The sequence below is a fragment of the Pseudorca crassidens genome, chromosome 5 (assembly GCF_039906515.1).
Source record: "Pseudorca crassidens isolate mPseCra1 chromosome 5, mPseCra1.hap1, whole genome shotgun sequence".
In the NCBI taxonomy this organism is placed as follows: Eukaryota; Metazoa; Chordata; class Mammalia; order Artiodactyla; family Delphinidae; genus Pseudorca; species Pseudorca crassidens.
Window position 1 is genome coordinate 45,164,492 of NC_090300.1, and position 17,231 is coordinate 45,181,722.

At 42.8% G+C, this 17,231-nt stretch overlaps 1 protein-coding gene and 1 long non-coding RNA gene across 3 annotated transcripts in view; one reads left to right on the forward strand and one right to left on the reverse strand.

Moving 5' to 3' along the window:
* LOC137224857 (uncharacterized) overlaps positions 1–10,245 on the reverse strand; it is a 22,504-nt gene extending 12,259 nt beyond the window's left edge. Inside the window, exons 1-2 of one of the 2 annotated variants that reach the window (XR_010943537.1) lie at positions 10,084–10,245; positions 9,751–9,957 (exon numbers count right to left, since the gene is read on the reverse strand). This is a non-coding gene — a long non-coding RNA (uncharacterized lncRNA). The remainder of the gene's footprint in view (positions 1–9,750; positions 9,958–10,083) is intronic. The other variant, XR_010943536.1, reaches the window with a different exon arrangement.
* On the forward strand, positions 9,772–17,229 carry IL12A (interleukin 12A). Its single transcript, XM_067737881.1, has 7 exons — positions 9,772–10,165; positions 10,819–10,973; positions 14,166–14,279; positions 14,637–14,678; positions 14,754–14,795; positions 14,898–15,041; positions 16,565–17,229. Exons 1-7 carry the CDS (start codon positions 10,150–10,152, stop codon positions 16,718–16,720), a joined length of 669 nt encoding a protein of 222 aa, XP_067593982.1. The 5' UTR covers positions 9,772–10,149; the 3' UTR covers positions 16,721–17,229.
* The last annotated feature ends 2 nt before the right edge of the window (positions 17,230–17,231 follow it).

Consider the following 17,231-nt stretch of genomic DNA (forward strand, 5'->3'; position numbering starts at 1 on the left):
CGCCTGCCGATGCAGGGGACGCGGGTTCGTGCCCCGTCCGGGAAGATCCCACATGCCGCGGAGCGGCTGGGCCCGTGAGCCATGGCCGCTGAGCCTGCGCGTCCGGAGCCTGTGCTCCTAAACAGCAGAGGCCACAACAGTGAGAGGCCTGCGTACTGCAAAAAAAAAAAAAAAAGAAAAAGAAGTACTACAAACCTCAAGCAGGATAAATACAAACACACAAACACACACACACACATACACACACACACAGACATCTAGGAATGTTCATAACCAAGTTTCTGGGAAAACGAAACAAAACAAAAAGGAAAATCCTAAAAGCAGCCAGACTATCTGTCCAAATTACCTTCAAAGAAGCAACAATTAAACAGCAACTTAGAAACAGAAACAGTGGCAGCCGGAAGACACTGCAATAACATCTTCAAAATGCTGAAAGAAAATAACTGCCAAACAACAATGTATTCCAAATATTGAGCCAAAATAAAGACATTTAAGACAAACGAAAGTTGAGAGAATTTGTTGCCAGCAGACCTGTGCTTTTTTAAAAAAAAGAAGTCTAAAAAGAGCTCTTCAGGCAGAAGGAACATTATCTCTGATAGAAGACCATACAAATGTGGAAGAATGAAAAATGCTAGAAACTAAACAAATAAATAATGACTATATGAAACTATAAAAATGGCTGTTTGGGGACTGTAAAAAGCTAGTAGTAACCAACCTACTTTTCAGAAATGTTCATTGTTTTTTAAGAAGCGAAAAAGGATCATCTTAACTAGGAATATTCCATTTCCTTCCACATTAGGAGCCTTACAGCATCACGTGCTAACCCCGACCCTTCTACTCACTGAAGAATAAGGCACGTGATGGGCCCTTGAGGGATTATTTAAAGCATTAGTCACTGTTTAGAAGCCAATGTCACAAAAGGAAATAGCAACATGCTAAGGGTAATGCTGCTGTGTTACAGGGCTCCACCCATTGTCTCACTGTGTGTACATTATCCCAATAAGTTGCCCCAACAACCCCACCAGGTAGGTGTTTTTCTCCCTATTGTATAGAAGTTCAGAAAAGTTCATGAAATTGCCCCAAATTGCACAGTTAGAAAGTGACGGGGGCTGGATTTTAACCCAGTACTGCAAACAAAGCCCATGGTCTTTCCACTCTACCAGGCCAGAGGCTAGAAAGGCTCCAGCCAGTAAACTAATGTGAGTGCACATAATAGTTAAAAGAGAAGATCTAAATGTGCGTAGCACACATGTAGAATATTCTTCAAAATAAGAGTGAGAAGATGGAAGTTTGGATGGATGGATGGATGGATGGAGTCAGACACAAAAGCCCCTGCCTCAGCAGTAGATGGTTAATCCACTGACAGATTCAATGTTTACATAATAAATCAAGCAAAAATGCTGAAACTTAGAGGAAATTCTCTGTTCAAAAGCTGCAGCAACATGGTTGGACCTAGGGATTATCATACTAAGTGAAGTAAGTCAAACAGAGAAAGACAAATATCATTTGATATCACTGATATGTGGAATCTAAAAAAAAATGAAACAAATGAACTTATGTACAAAACAGAAATCGACTCACTGACATAGAAAACAAACTTATGGTTACCAAGGGGGAAAGGGGAGCAGGAATCAATTAGGAGTTTGGGATTAAAATATACATACTACTATATATAAAATAGATAACCAGGGACTTCCCTGGTGGCGCAGTGGTTAAGAATCCTCCTGCCAATGCAGGGGACACGGGTTCGATCCCTGGTCCGGGAAGATCCCACATGTCGCAGAGCAACTAAGCCTGTGCACCACAACTACTGAGTCTGCGCTCTAGAGCCCATGAGCCACAACTACTGAGCCCATGAGCCACAATTACTGAAGACCCCATGCTTAGAGCCCGTGCTCCGCAACAAGAGAAGCCACCGCAATGAGAAGCATGCACACCACAAAGAAGAGTAGCCCCCGCTCGCCGCAACTAGAGAAAGCCCGCGCACAGCAATGAAGACCCAACGCAGCCAAAAGTAAATTAATTAATTAATTAAAAAAAATAGATAACCAACAGGACCTACTGTATAGCACAGGGAACTATACCCAGTATCTTATAATAACATATACTGGAAAAGAAACTAAAAAAGAATATATATATATATATATGTCTCTGAATCACCTTGCTGTACACCTGAAACTAACACAACATTGTAAATCAACTATTTTTCAATAAAAATTAAAAAAAAAAGCTGTCAGAATGTGCCCAGCAGCTCTCTTAGCAGTTCACTTCACCTGCCATTAGGTGATCTTTCAGAATACAAATAAAACAAAGCAAAAAATAAATAAATAAAGCTGCAATATATTTGCATGTTAAATAATTCAAACAGTACAGAGGATATTAAATAAAAAGCAGGTTTTCCCACTACTTCAAAGATTCAATCTCCTTCTCCAGAGGAAATGGTCATTGATTTTCTATGCTCTTAGGAGTGTAGATCTATGTTGATACTGTACCTATATCTATGTGTATGTGTATATATATATATATATACATTTTTCCTTGCACAAATGGAAGCATATTACACACTGTTGTGAACCTTGATTTTTCACATGACTTTTCACATAATGAAGATTGTTTCTAACACACGTATAAATCTAATTCAATCTTTTTAATAGCTACATTGAAAAGTTCATTGAAAAGATGAATTAGGCTTTATTGAAACAATTCTCTATTAATGGGCATTTAGAATGTTTCGAGTCTTTTGATATTAAAAATAATACTTTTAATGGAAATCAGTCTTTATGTATACATGCAAATAGTTTACAGGATAAATACTTGGAAGTGGAATTGCTGAGCAAAAGTATACATATATTTTTTATTTTAATAGCTATTGCCAACTAACCCTCCAAGTATATTGCACTGGATTATACTCCCTCCAACAGAATATTGAAACCTATTTCCACATACCCATAAGTCATCAAACTTTCTAGTTTTGCAAATTATAGGTTAAAAATCATATCTCGTAATTTTAATTTGCATTTCTTTAATTTTGAGTGCAGCCGAGTATTTGTCATATGTTTCTAAGTATTTTGTATTTTTCTTTCTTTAAACTGTCTATTCATAACCTTTGCCCATTTTTTATTGGATTGTTGGCTTTTTTTTTTTTTTTTTTTTTTTTTTGCGGTACGCGGGCCTCTCATTGTGTGGCCTCTCCCATTGCGGAGCACAGGCTCCAGACGCGCAGGCTCAACGGCCATGGTTCACGGGCCCAGCTGCTCCACGGCACGTGGTATCTTCCCGGACTGGGGCACAAACCCACGTCCCCTGCATCGGCAGGCGGACTCTCAACCACTGTGCCACCAGGGAAGCCCACTTTTTTCTTTTTAATATTCATATTCATATACTAAGGAGATCAGCCCTTGATCTGTCATACGCCGTTGCAAATTTTATTTTTGAGGTTATCATTTGTCTTTAAATGTTATCTATGGTATCTTTTTCTCGTAGAGATGTTTGTTCTTTATATAGTCAAATTCATCATTTCTTTTCTTTTTAATGTCTAAGCATCAGGTGATAGCATAAGGCATGACGCTGCAATGCCCAGGAGCTGTATCATTTTTGTTTGTTTAACTGTCTCAAGATGCAGAAAAGTTTGCAACAATATCCATAAAAATCTTTATTCTGGAGCATCAGTAAGCAATAACAACACCTTTCCTGGAATCTTTTCTTGAAGACCACTGTTAATACTTTTGAGGTTCTTCAAGACAGCATGATAACATATGGATGTTGCCTGTAGAAACAGTGCTATGAATATTTAGGACTCTCCTTCCCCCCCATTGGGAAGTTGCCACTTAACATTTAAAAGAGTGCAAAGAGTCAATTGTGGAAGAAACTGGTGAGTGTGTGCCTTAATCCAAAAATAATAACTGCACCTCTCCTTGTATAGTGATATAGCGATGACACTCTACCACTGTACAAAAGTCTTACCTGGTCATTATATAATCTGATTCATATGACAAGGCTAGACAATCAGGGATTACCATCTCCATTTTGCAGATATGAAAATTAGGAAAGGCAGTGGCTTGTCTAAGCTTACATGGTTACCAAGTCGCAGAAGGGGCCTAGAACCTAAGTCTTTTGATCATAGATGCAAAGTTACTTTAGACTCTACCGTAGCCTCTCTGGCTCAGCTCACTACTCTTCTCCCTGCTGCTGAAACACCTCACCACCAAAGAAGAAATTGCTCCATGGAACCAGCCTCATCAGCATGTCATGTTTGAGGTTGGTATATGCAGCAAGGAACATAAGGCTCTGCCTCTTAGCCAACAGGTCACCTTTTTTTTTTGCGGTACGCGGGCCTCTCACTGTTGTGGCCTCTCCCGCTGCGGAGCACAGACTCCGGACGCGCAGGCTCAGCGGCCATGGCTCACGGGCCCAGCCGCTCCGCGGCATGTGGGATCCTCCCGGACCAGGGCACGAAGCCGCATCCCCTGTATCGGCAGGCGGACTCTCAACCACTGCGCCACCAGGGAAGCCCAGGTCACCTTTTAAGAGCAGAGCTGTACTGGACCCCACACTGTCAGATGGCTTGCGAACACCAGCTGATTTATGCTCAAATTCAGTAGCCCCTATAGAATAGAACTGCAGGAAATCTGACAGTAGAGTCCTTGCTATATTGTGAAGGACGCTAGTGTTTACAATACCTACCTACAGATTCACATTTACAGTTTCAACTGATCACAAGTCTCTTTGGAATCTCACTTCTTCCAAGAATGGGCTGCCACTCTAAATTATGGCACCAGAGATACAGTCCCAAGTCTATTGTTCAGAGCCTATGACTATGAACATGTCTACTCATGGAGAAGAATAATGATGAAAGCAGGTAGCCTGAGCTACTACTGATATTTAGTACTATTGCAGGTATCCAGCACTACTGATAATTTGGATGGTATAACTTCTTTTAGTTTGGGGAAGCGAGGAGCCATCCTGTGTACTGTAGGATGTTTAGCAACATGTTGCATCAATTCTCTACCCACTAGATGCCAGTAACAACCCCCTTACCCCATTATGATAACCAAAAATTTCTCCAGACATTACCAAATGTCCCCTGGGGAACAAGATTGCCTCCAGTTGAGAAACTCTGATACAGAGCCTTAATACGTTCTGCCAAATTCCTGAAAAGATCTTTGATTCCCAGTGATGGATCTATTAGGTGAGATCTCAGGTTGGCCCACTGCTCAAACTGAAAGGGAAAGGAATGACTAATAGAAAAACTACCTGAATATACTAAACTACAATTAAAGTTTGCAAACAACTATCAAGTTATCTGCTTAGAAAGGGTGTCTTTACTTATCAACATTTTGGGCAGAATAAGGACTTCAGATGAAGAGGATTAAGTTGATCGTATTCTTCAATTCATGACATCACAGGTCCCTTCTTTTATATGTGTGTATACTTATATTTATATATTTTATTTATCTCCATTCCTTATTCTCATTCCCATCACTCCTCAATGGGATCTATCCTAATATGTTTAACATGTATCTTTTTGTTTGCAGGTGTCCTTGTGTAATGTGTACAATTTTGAATACATTCTTCTCATTAAAGTATATGGAAGTCCACAATCACTTACAATTCTGAAACCTCCCAGCTTTGGACACCAAAGGTTTATTTTTCTTAAGCTCACTTAGCAGCAAAATATGACTCATGGGATGTGAGGTTATTTGTAGCCTTCATCCACCTAATGTAACCATTCCTACATTTTGCTGCAGAAATATTGTGTTCAATCATGAGATGTTACCTTTTCAGTTTCTAAAATCCAAATTTTTTTGTATTCCCAAACAAATCTGACTCCAAGAGGTTTAATTGTCTACCTCTAGTGTTATATACAGATCTTACCCTGTTTTTATCTTTATGTTTTTACCCAGTATTATGTTTTAAAGACCTACCCATATTGATGCATGTACATATAGTCCATTATTTCTAACTGCTGCAGAGTACTCCATGAAGTGGATCCCTCACATTTCACCTACTCATTTACCCACTGGTGGGCAACTAGATTGCCTTCAACTCCCACCACTACGAACAGTGACTTAAAGAACACCTTCATATACAGGCTTTATGGACCTGTATAAGAATCTCTTTGGGATGTACATGCCAAGATAGAATGCTGGGTCATCAGGTATGCATATACTTAATCTGACCAAAGCTAGACGCCGGAATGCCCTCTAGTATAGCTGCATCAGTCTACTTGCATTATAGAAAAGATCCTAGAATCCTACATTTCACCAACATTTGTCAATATCCAATGTACTCATTTTTGCCAGTCTAAAAAGTACAAAGTGATAACTTATTCTTATTTTCTTTGGCATTTTATACCTTATTCTTATTTTCTTTGACATATTTCAGATTATAATATATCTGAGCATCCCATGATGCTGGTTAGCCTTTGGGGTTTCCTCTTTGTATACTGCCTGTTCCTAAGTTCTGCCCATTTTCATTGGGGTTTCTTTTTCTTGCTGACTTGTAGGAGTTCCTTGTATACTCTCCTATTGGTTTTAGACATTGCAAAATATCTTCTCCCAGTCTGTCAGCTATCTGTTAACTTTGTCGATGGTTAACAGGAAATTATACTACAGAAATTCTTAATTTTTATATAATCAAATTTACGAATATTTCACTTATGGCTTGGGGCTTTGATGTTTTTAAGAAGTCCTTCCCACTCTTGAGTGACAAAGATAGCCTCCTACATTTTCTTCTACTATTGTAATAACTTTACTTTTCACATTTAGTCTTTAACCTACTTCCAAGTGGCTTCACTTCTGTATGTTGTTTTAGGTTGGAGTCCAGTTTTATTTTTCACCTTACAGTGAGAATTTTCTAGTAAACAATCCATGCTTCCCTGATCGTCCTGGGTGCTATTGTATCTTTATACTAAATATGCATATATATGAATCTGTCTGTAATTTTCTATTTTGTTTCAAAGGTCCATTTGGCTGTCCTTTTGCCAAACACTATTTTTCTTATTATTGCTCTGAACTATGTCTTTATATCTGGTCGGGTTACTCCCCCATCTTTATTATTCTTTGCAAGCTTAACTTAGATATTCATGGGCTTTTATTCTCATATATTTTAGAGTAGGCTTATTATTAAGTTCTTCAGAAAAGTTATTTGTAATTTGTATTGCAATTGCATTGAATATGTGAATTAACTAGAAGAGACTTGAGCTATTTACATCTCAAGATCTTCCACCCAAGGGTATGTGTTTCCCATTTAAATTAAATCACTCTATGTTCTCGATTAAATTTTCTCCAAAGACTATTTTATGTTTCTACTAACCCATGTAATAATCACAACAAACCTATGGTACTTTTATTATCATCATTTTCCAGACGAGGAAACTGAGCCCACAGAGATAAGTAACTTGCCCAAGAACACACAGCAAGTAACTAACAGAACCTGGATTCAAATAGTTTAGAGTCCATATTCTTAACCACTGTACTACCTCTCCATCTACAGGCAGTTGCTTTATAGTTTGGCTGCTACTGTGAATGGTATTTTCTTTTTATTACTGTCTATTTATTATCTGGTATATTATTTGTTATTATATTTTCTAATTCGTTGTTGCAGATGTAGAGAAATTTGGTTGATTTTTGAAAGTAGGTATTTGTATCCAGTGAAGACGCTGAATTCTCTTATTAGTTCTAGTATTTGATCTGTTGTTTCTGTTGTTAATAGTGACACTTTTGTCTTTTATGTTCTGGTTTTTAAATCTCTCATTTCTTTTTCTTTCCTTATAGCATTGGCCAAGACTGCCAGTACAATGCTAGATATCATGTAGTAGTAATCATGGGCAAAGAATGTCTCTTATAGAAAAGTAATGTTATCCCAGAAGAAGGCTGTTGTTCTATCTTGGCTAAAGGATGTGCAGCACATCAGAGAACTTTCACAAAAGTATAGGCAAAAACTGTGTCTGGTGGCCAAGAATCCATTCTGAGCAGAGGCCCTATGCTCATTTATGCTGCAGAAATTACTTTTCCATAGGAGGTGGCCCTTCCAAGGGAGAAATAGCTCAGCTGTGATAAACTTGACTTCATCTGACTTAAGTACATTTAACTCCATCCTAAACTCCTATGGCAACAACACAGCTCAGCACCTGTCATTTGCTTCACACAGTCTGCTAGATGCAATTGTTTCTGACGATGCATTGCTCTCTATTCCCAAGGGGTAATTCACAGACTGCAGCATTGGAAGGAGCTTTGGAGATCAACTATTGCTCCCATTTTACACAGATCTACAAGTCCCTATGGTGGGTACCTCATCACCCTTGAGCAGATGATCTGCTAGGGGGACTGATGCCAACAACAGAGAGAGTTTGAATCAGACAAGGGGTTAACACAGCTTTCTCCTTTCTCCTAGTTGGCTTCATCACTCCATCTTCAGTAAAGTTTGGCCCTGCCGAGTGTTCATGGTAACATCCCAAGGCTTACCTCATCCTTCCCGACTTCAACAGGGACCTAGAGGAAGCACCCTCTCTTCTCTCCTGTATTCCAAAAGGCTTATCCCTATCCAAGTTTAGTGCATCTGCACAAAGGTGGGCACTGGCAGCTCCATTGTGAAGTCCTGGGACTTTAGTGCAGTCAGATCCATCAGAGATGCTGAGTGGGTGACCAAACACACCCCTCCCTTTCACACATACCCAGGGTGACTAATGCTCGTGGTACAAATGAGTGAACTGAAAAGTCCCACAGGAACCTCAAACCCAACACATCCAAAGTGGAACTTCTCAGTGTCTCCTCCAAACTCACTCCCCTCTCACAGTAACCCCTGTGCAGGAACTGGAACAACCTCCATTCAGCCATTCTCAGCACCTTCCTATCCCTCTCACCTGAGGAGTTACCAAGTCTTGGTCCCTCCCCACCCTAAGTATCCCTCTTGCCCACCCTCCATTCTGAATAGGGCCTTGGCCACGCCCTCCCACTCCTGACCCCTGGTATCCATCCTCCATACTACTGCTGAAAGATCTTCCCATCATGCAAATCCAACCATGTCTCCTGCCTAAAACCCTAGAAGGCTCCCCACCACCCTCACCAGAATGTACACTCCTTAGCACGGCATCTACTACCCTCACGGCACAGCCCCATCACCCTCGCCAACCTCACACCCTGTATAGGACCGCTAGATCGCCACCTCCCTCTACCTTCCTTGACTGTACTTCCGATCCCTGTTCCCTCAACCTAGAACCTGCATCCCATCCCACTGGAAGCGGTCTAATGCCTACTCACCCTTCAACATTCAGGTCGCAGCCCCCTGCTTCTGGGAGCTTTTGCTGCCCCCTCACCCCCATTGCTCCTGCTGACGTGCCCTCTCTCTGGCCTCTCCTGCCAAGACCTTGCACATCCATCCCACTAAATTGTAACGATTCTCTCCTGGACACTGTAAAAAAAACTGGATTCTCTAGGAGAGTAGTTACTGCATAGCCAGTCTGATTTTCATCCCTTTCCGTGTTTAAGAGGGTACCCAGGAACAAAACACATTGAGTCAGATTTCGTGTGGGAGTGCCCCCAAAATGACCTGTTCACTGCTGGGTGCCCCGCACCTGGCACACCGTGGACTATCTGAATAAAGGAATGATAAATGAATGATTTGCCCACCCCCCTCCAGAACCAGGCCGGAGGTCAGGGCTCATCCTGGATTTAGATGGAGAGCGGGTGGCCCTACTCGGCGCTCCGTCGGGAGGGGGCGCTGCAGGGAGGCGGGGCCAGGGGTGGGTACCTGGGGGCGGGGGCCGTCCGAGGGTGAGGGCCAGGGGTCGGGCTTGCCCGGGGACCCCGCGCCGCGACTCTGCGCGAATTTCTCTTTCGTTTTGGGCCAGGCCGGAGGCGGCGGGGCCGTCCCGGAACGACTGCGGCCGGGCGCACTGGGAGTTAATCCGAAAGCGCCGCAAGCCCCGCGGGCCAGACTCCACGTGTCACCGAGAAGCTGATGTAGAGAGGAGACAGAGAGAGAAAGAAAGCAAGAGACCAGAGTCCCGGGAAAGTCCTGCCGCGCCTCGGGCAATTATAAAAATGTGACCCCCCGGGTCGGCCTTCCAGCCACCACCCTCACCTGCCGCGTGCACCCGTCTGCGTCCAGCTGCCCGCTCGGTTCGGTGCCCCCGCAGCGCCGCTCAGCATGTGCCCGCCTCGCAGTAAGTAACCAGCCCGAGACTAGCGCTCGGCGCTGGGGTGGGGAGGGGCGGCGGCCGGGAAGAGGAGGCAGAAACTTGGGACAGGCTCCGCGGAGCCTGGAAAGCAGTCAGCAAACTTCGGGCAGAGGAGAACGAAAGGAGGAAAGGCATTGCGGACTTACCCTGCGCTCGATAGGATATCGTCTCTTTTAACCTTGAAAGAGCCCTGTGAGCTAAGTATTATGCCCACTTCACTGATGAGAAACGGAGGCCCCACGGGATGGTTTCTTGCCCAGGGTCCTAGGCTACAGCTCTAAGAGGGCAGATCCCAGCCGGCTTCAAAGCGAGGCTTTGTCACCCCACTGCTTACAAAATACTGGGTCGCTTCACCACCTGGCCTCACTTTCCCTCCTCCTGAAATGGAGACTCTCTCTGGGTGAACTCTGTCCACACCCCTATCTGAACTCACAAGGTGGCCGTGACAGCGAGTAGGTTTCTAACGCTAGCACAGAGCGCTGTCTTGCAAGAACCCGATTCATCTTTCAGTTGTTGAAGGAAGACTGGAAACGGGTGGAGGGAGGCAGGTGCCCAGAAGAAGTGGATGGGTGGAGATGGCCAGAAGAGATGGAAGATGGAGGTAGGCCAGCTCATCCTGCCCCTCCGTTCCCTTTCAGGACTCCTCCTTGTGGCCACCCTGGTCCTCCTCCACCACCTGGACCACTTTAGTTTGGCCAGGAGCCTACCCGCCACCACAGCGGGCCCCGGAATGTTCCAGTGCCTCAACCACTCCCAAAACCTGCTGAGAGCCGTCAGCAACACCCTTGAGAAGGTGAGCTTTTCAATGTCCTGGTTCCCACTTAGCAGCCTCTGTAGTGAAGGGGCATCTCCGAACCCCTGGTCACCTGAAGGAACTGCAGGAAAATTGTGGAAGTTAATCAGGAGTTGTCAAGAGAAGAAGAGGGGCCTTCCCTGGTGGCGCAGTGGTTAAGAGTCCGCCTGCCGATGCAGGGGACGCGGGTTTGTGCCACGGTCCGGGAAGATCCCACATGCCGCAGAGTGGCTGGGTCCGTGAGCGATGGCCGCTGAGCCTGCGCGTCCAGAGCCTGTGCTCCGCAACGGGAGAGGCCCCAACAGTGAGAGGCCCGTGTACCCCCCCCCAAAAAAAAAAAAAAAAAGAGAAGAAGAGGGAACTTTACACGTGGCCCAACTATTAGCTAAAGAGTTGCAATGAAACTGTGTCTCCAGAGAAAGCAGGAGGGGTAATAAATTATAATGGCATTCGTTTGGGCTGTGTCTACACAGAGGAAAGTGGATACTTACAGTGTTCCTTGTAGCCTGCCAACAGAGATGGAATTGTGTCAGGCCCACACTGTTCCTCTGACATACTTATCAATCCAGGAAACCGCTATTAGGGGCGGCCTGTGTGCTCCAGGGCTTGCGAAGATGAATTAGCCTTGTGTCTAATGCTCCTCTCCAGCTTCCAGTCTGGTGACTCGGCTTGTTGCTAGAGCATCACATTTCAGGGAGCTCGTGACAGTGCACATCCAGGCTTCATTTTCTGGGGAGAGAGTTATCTAATTTTATTTACAGCTTCAGTCATCTTTTTAGCTTTCATATTTTAATGTAAAAAAATTTTTTTTTTCTTCCTTTAAAAGCACTCCAACATCTATTGCTTTTGCTGCAACGGCCTAAGACTGATGTTTTAAAAGATGTCCTTTCGCCTTCTTGCTCTCTAGTAAATCTTCCTTGAAGATTTCTAGCTTGTTGCTTTATGAATATCTTAAAGGAAGCTCAATGCCACGAGTCCTTCTTAAAGAACTCTTTTTTTCCCCTTCTAATCTTTCATAACTTGCTGCCAGTTTTTCCTTACAGTTCAATCCATCTTAATTAAAAAGGCAGCTCACCAAGTGAAAACTGCAGAGATAGGTGCTTTGATTCCTAAAGAAAGGTTCCATATGGGTAAAATTTAGGAGCTCCTATTTAAATAGATGCTTTATGTGAAAAAGCTGACTCTTCTACTCCCAGATGCAGCACCAAAGGTGAAAGATTGCCGAACTCAATTTGATTTTTTAATATGATTCCTGCATCAGTTTTGCCAGAACAAATCAGCTGGCTACTTGCAGAGAAAATAGAGGTGGCAAATGCATGTGACTCACAGGCCATATCTAGTCCACAGATCTGTAGAGTTTAGCCATGTCTTTTTTATTTCATTCTGATTTTTGAGTTTCATGCCACTGAAAAAGTAGACCTCCCATATAAGGATCCAAATTTCCAGCTTCTCCTGAAAAGATCTGAAAAACTATAGCAGTGGGCCCACATTTTCAAGTCTAATTTTTTTTGGCTCTATTTATTCATTTTTTTCATTCAACAAGTACTTATTGAGTGCCTACTGTATGCCAGGCACTATTTTATAGATTCTTGAAGGTCCTCTTTTTTAACCATGCAATAGTAATAGAGAGATAGTCGCCGTTTTCATTTTGGAATAAAGGAAAGCAATTATCACGGAAATAAAACTATTGTGTTATTTGGAGATTTTTTTTTCTCATTGAAGTATAATTGCAAATCTAACTTTCTAACCTGCTCGGGATAGCAGCTGCCTCGATCTGCTTGACCACCTCCAGGAACAGTGTATTCATTTTCTATTGCTGCTGTAACAGATTACCACAAATTTAGTGGCTTTAAACAACACAAATTTATTATCTTACAGCCCTGGAGTTCAGAAATCCAAAATGGGTCTCACTGGAGTAAAATTAAGGTGTCAACAGAGCTGTATCCCTTTCTGGAGACTCTAGGGGAGAATCCAATTTTGTTGCCTTTTCCAGCTTCTAAAAGCAGCCCACATTCCTTGGTGGGCCCCTTCCATCCTCAAAGCCAACAAATGAGACTTAATCATGCTGCATCACTCTGAGCTTGACTCTCTTGCCTCTCTCTTCCGCTTATAAGGACCCAGTGATTACACTGGACCAACCCAGACACTCCAGGATAACCTCTCTATTTTAGAGTCAGCTGATTCGCAACCTTAAATTCATCTGTGACCTTAATTCGCCTTTGCTACGTAACATAACCTAGTCTGTGGTTCCAGGGATTGGGAGGTGGCTATCTTTGGCAGGGGCATTATTCTGCTTACCACAGACAGGAGTTTTACTACTTGTACCCCAGCATGTTCTGTACTCTCAAGCTTTGATTCATGGCTCACGCTGTTCCCTCAGCCTGAAATTCCCCCTCCTCTGTAGATGCCCCATCTCTGGGGAAGACTTTGCTTCCTTTCCACCCCCTTCCCAGAGCCTTCTGACCCTTCTCAGCCCTTCTCACTTGCCAGCATGTCTCCTGGTCATTTGGGCACTTGCCTGACTCCACAGCTGAACTTGGAATTCTGGGGACATGACATAGTCCCCTTCTTTGTCACCTTCCTTTGTACCTAGCACAGTGCCTGGCACACATCAGGCTTGTTAAATGCAACAATGATCTCGCTCTTCAATCAAAAAGTCATCGACTTCTCAATATCATAATTATAGTTAACATGCCTGTAAGATGACATGTGTGTGTGTGTGTGTGCGCACGCGCGTGTGTGTACACCACATATTAAATCTCCGCTTGTCTTTAAGGTTGCATGTTTGTTATGTTCATCATGTAGTGACCTAACAGTCCCCCTTTAGAAGCTCTTCTTGAAAAAGATATTCATAAAACACAGCCATGCTGACAAAAGGAAAACAACGTTTTCACCAGAAGCAAGTGTCACAGCGTGGTGTAGAGGCTGATTAGCACAGCCTGTTGAAATGATTTATAGTGTTTACGTAATGGAAAAACATATCATCCAGAGAAACGTGTCCTAAGCAAAAGGGGAGGAGGGATGGAGAGAGAGTGTAAATGATCTGTTTCCTTTTGTCTTATGAAGACCCTAAAATTCCCACAGATCAGAGGTGGAGGTCAAGGGCAGCCGGCTCTAGCTTTGGTGCCAGTGCCATGGGGAGCTGGGTGCCTTATTAATCTTGTAAACTGGGTTTCTCTTTATGTTTTACAGGCCAGACAAACCCTAGAATTTTACTCCTGCACTTCTGAAGAGATTGATCATGAAGATATCACCAAAGATAGAACCAGCACAGTGGAGGCCTGCTTACCACTGGAATTAGCCACGGTATAGAGGGGTTTCCTCCCAAAGTTTGTAATACAGTTAAGAGCTGTGCATCAGACCTCGTCTTCTTCCAAAAATGTGCATGTTTCTGGGGTCCATCACCATGGGACTTTAACAGGTCCCATTGTAGAAGTTCAATTTGGAAAAAAAATTTATAAAAACGTGGTTTTTCACAACAGTGTGAGATATACTTAACAGTACTGAACCGTACACTTAAAAATAGTTAAAATGGTAAATTTTACATGTATTTTTTACCACAGTAAAAAAAAAAAAAAGATGTTTGAGAAGAAAAGTCAGAAAAATTTACATTAAGAATTAATAATTAATGTCTTTGATGTATTTTTTTTTTTTTGGCTCTAGAATGAGAGTTGCCTGGCTTCCAGAGAGACCTCTTTAATAACTGTAAGTCAGAAAATTGAAGGTTTTAGCTCATGTTATGAATTCATGTCATTGATATCTGATTATTTTTTCTTCTAGAATGGGAGTTGCCTGTCTTCCAGAAGGAGCTCTTTTATGACGGTAAGACACAAAATTCTTGCCTCAAATGCAACGGCAGGGGAAGGGGGGGTACGTTTTTAGCCCATCTCAGTAGTTCCTTCCCCTCTTTGTCGTATTATGCAGACCCTGTGCCTTAGCAGTATCTATGAGGACTTGAAGATGTACCACATGGAGTTCCAGGCCATGAACGCAAAGCTCCTGATGGATCCTAAGAGGCAGATCTTTGTGGATCAGGACATGCTGGCGGCTATTGCTGAGCTGATGCAGGTAAGGCCTTCTTCATGCTGAGACCGCCAGCCAGGGTCCGTGATGAAGGGGTATACCATCAGCCCTTCCTGGGTTGGGGGAGGCCTGAAATGCCCCCTTCTGAAGCCAGCTACATACTGGGGGAGACAGCCTTGGGGGCACCCTCTAGAGAGAGGGCAACGTAAGCAGGTCACATTAAGGAAAGCAGCCTCCTGCTTGTGGACCATGCGGTACGCACCAGGCTCTGGGCAAAGGTGCATACATTTCCTTATGCTGTCCCCTTGGCAACCACTTGGGGTCTGTGCAAATGAGGAGACCAATGCTTAGAGGGTTAGCCACTGGTCTGAGGTCACACAGCTTGGAAGCGGCAGAGGCAGGATTTAAACCCCCATCAAAGGGATTCCACTGCACTCATCTTCTCATGCATCTCTAAAGCCTCTGAGATGTACATGCAAGGGGCTGGCATGCATATCTGCAAATACTGCTAGAGAAGACAAGCGGGGCTGGTGCCTGGATATGATGCGTGCTGAACCAAAATGTGAATGAAAGAAAAGAATGACCTATCACCTGGGGACAGCCACAGTTACTCATAGACAAGAACATGCTTTGTAACTTTCTGAATCACCATAGCACATGATGCTAACATAAAACACAGAATTATCCACTTAAGAAAGAGCAGGGTGAGTGCCATGTTGGCCAGGGCATGGGATAAAAATACGGCATCAGAAATGATTGTCTGAAAAGAAATTTATTTCATTCACCCTTTTTTAATTTTTTTTTTTGGGGGGTACCAGATTACTGGTTTGAAAGGCAGTGAACACCGTGCAAGTATCAAAGAATGTTACCATCTAGAGAGTTGTAGATGATATTTCATTTTCAGGACCAAGAGTCGAATCAGTTCTACCAGTAATCAGACAACTATGCCCAGACCTTTTGTCCCTCTGTGCCTCAGTTTCTTCCTCTGTAAAATGGGATGACTTTACCCACCCTACCTTTCTTTTAGGCTTTTTGTGAGGAAGTACAAGCAAAATTGCTGATCATTGTGCAAATATATGGTCTTGCATTGTGTTATCAAATTAAAGGGCTCAAACTGTCAGGTTTATTTATCTCACACGAATAAGTGTCTTTAGTCAACAGGTCTGATACTGACTGAGAGTTTCCAATCAATAGCAACCCATCACCTCCCCGTTCTGAAAAGGATGCCGCTTCTTAATGTAACATATAAAAATTAATTACATATCACAGCAGATGTCATCTTAACAGAATTGTTCCTTGCTAAAATACAACTCCCACTGATGATTTTCTAAATAGCTCTCAGGGTCTTTTCAGAGCTCCCTGAAGATCCATGTGCCTGGATAATGAGCATTTCTTCTCTCAGGTTCTGCCTGCCCATCTGGCTGGGAGTAGATTTGATTTGGTTTAGGAGATGCAGTGAGGAAGTGGGATGCAGGCTCTGAGACGTGTATTGGCTTCACCCATCTTTACGGATGAACGTTTTAATTTTGGAATACTGTCTATGTCATGCTCAATATTTATTCTCCTAGGCCCTGAATTCCCACAGCAAGATTGTGTCACAGAAACCCTCCCTGGAAGAACTGGATTTTTATAAGACTAAAGTCAAGCTCTGCATACTTCTTCATGCCTTCAGAATTCGTGTGGTGACCATCGACAGAATGATGAGCTATCTGAGTTCTTCCTAAAAAGCTGAGGTCTCTCCTAAAGTCATTTTTATAAATATTGGAACCAAAGAAATTGTAATAGGGCATGGGTTAAGAACTGGGGCGGGGGTGGCTTGACCTGTTCCTACTTAAGCTGGTACAGGAATTCTCATGCTTGTTTACATTAGTCATTACTCCAGATTTGCAGGATGTGACTGTTCTGTCCACATGATTCCTTTGATCAAGTCTATTTCATATTTACTAGGGATAAGTTATTTTTAAGTTTTCATGAGCAAATTGATGAGGGGAAATGTCCTCCCAGAACGTGTTTTTCTTTTTTTCCCTTTAATAGAAGAGCAAGAATTTATAAGCTATTTCAGTACCAAAGAGTTTGTAGGAACAAACACTCAAGCATAATTTATTTTAAAATATTTATTTATATAATTTTGTGTTCATGAAAGCATGTGAACTTATATTTATTTATGTTATATTTATTAAGATATTTATTGTCAAGTGAATTTGAGATATACCTTATGTTGTTTTAAAATAAAAT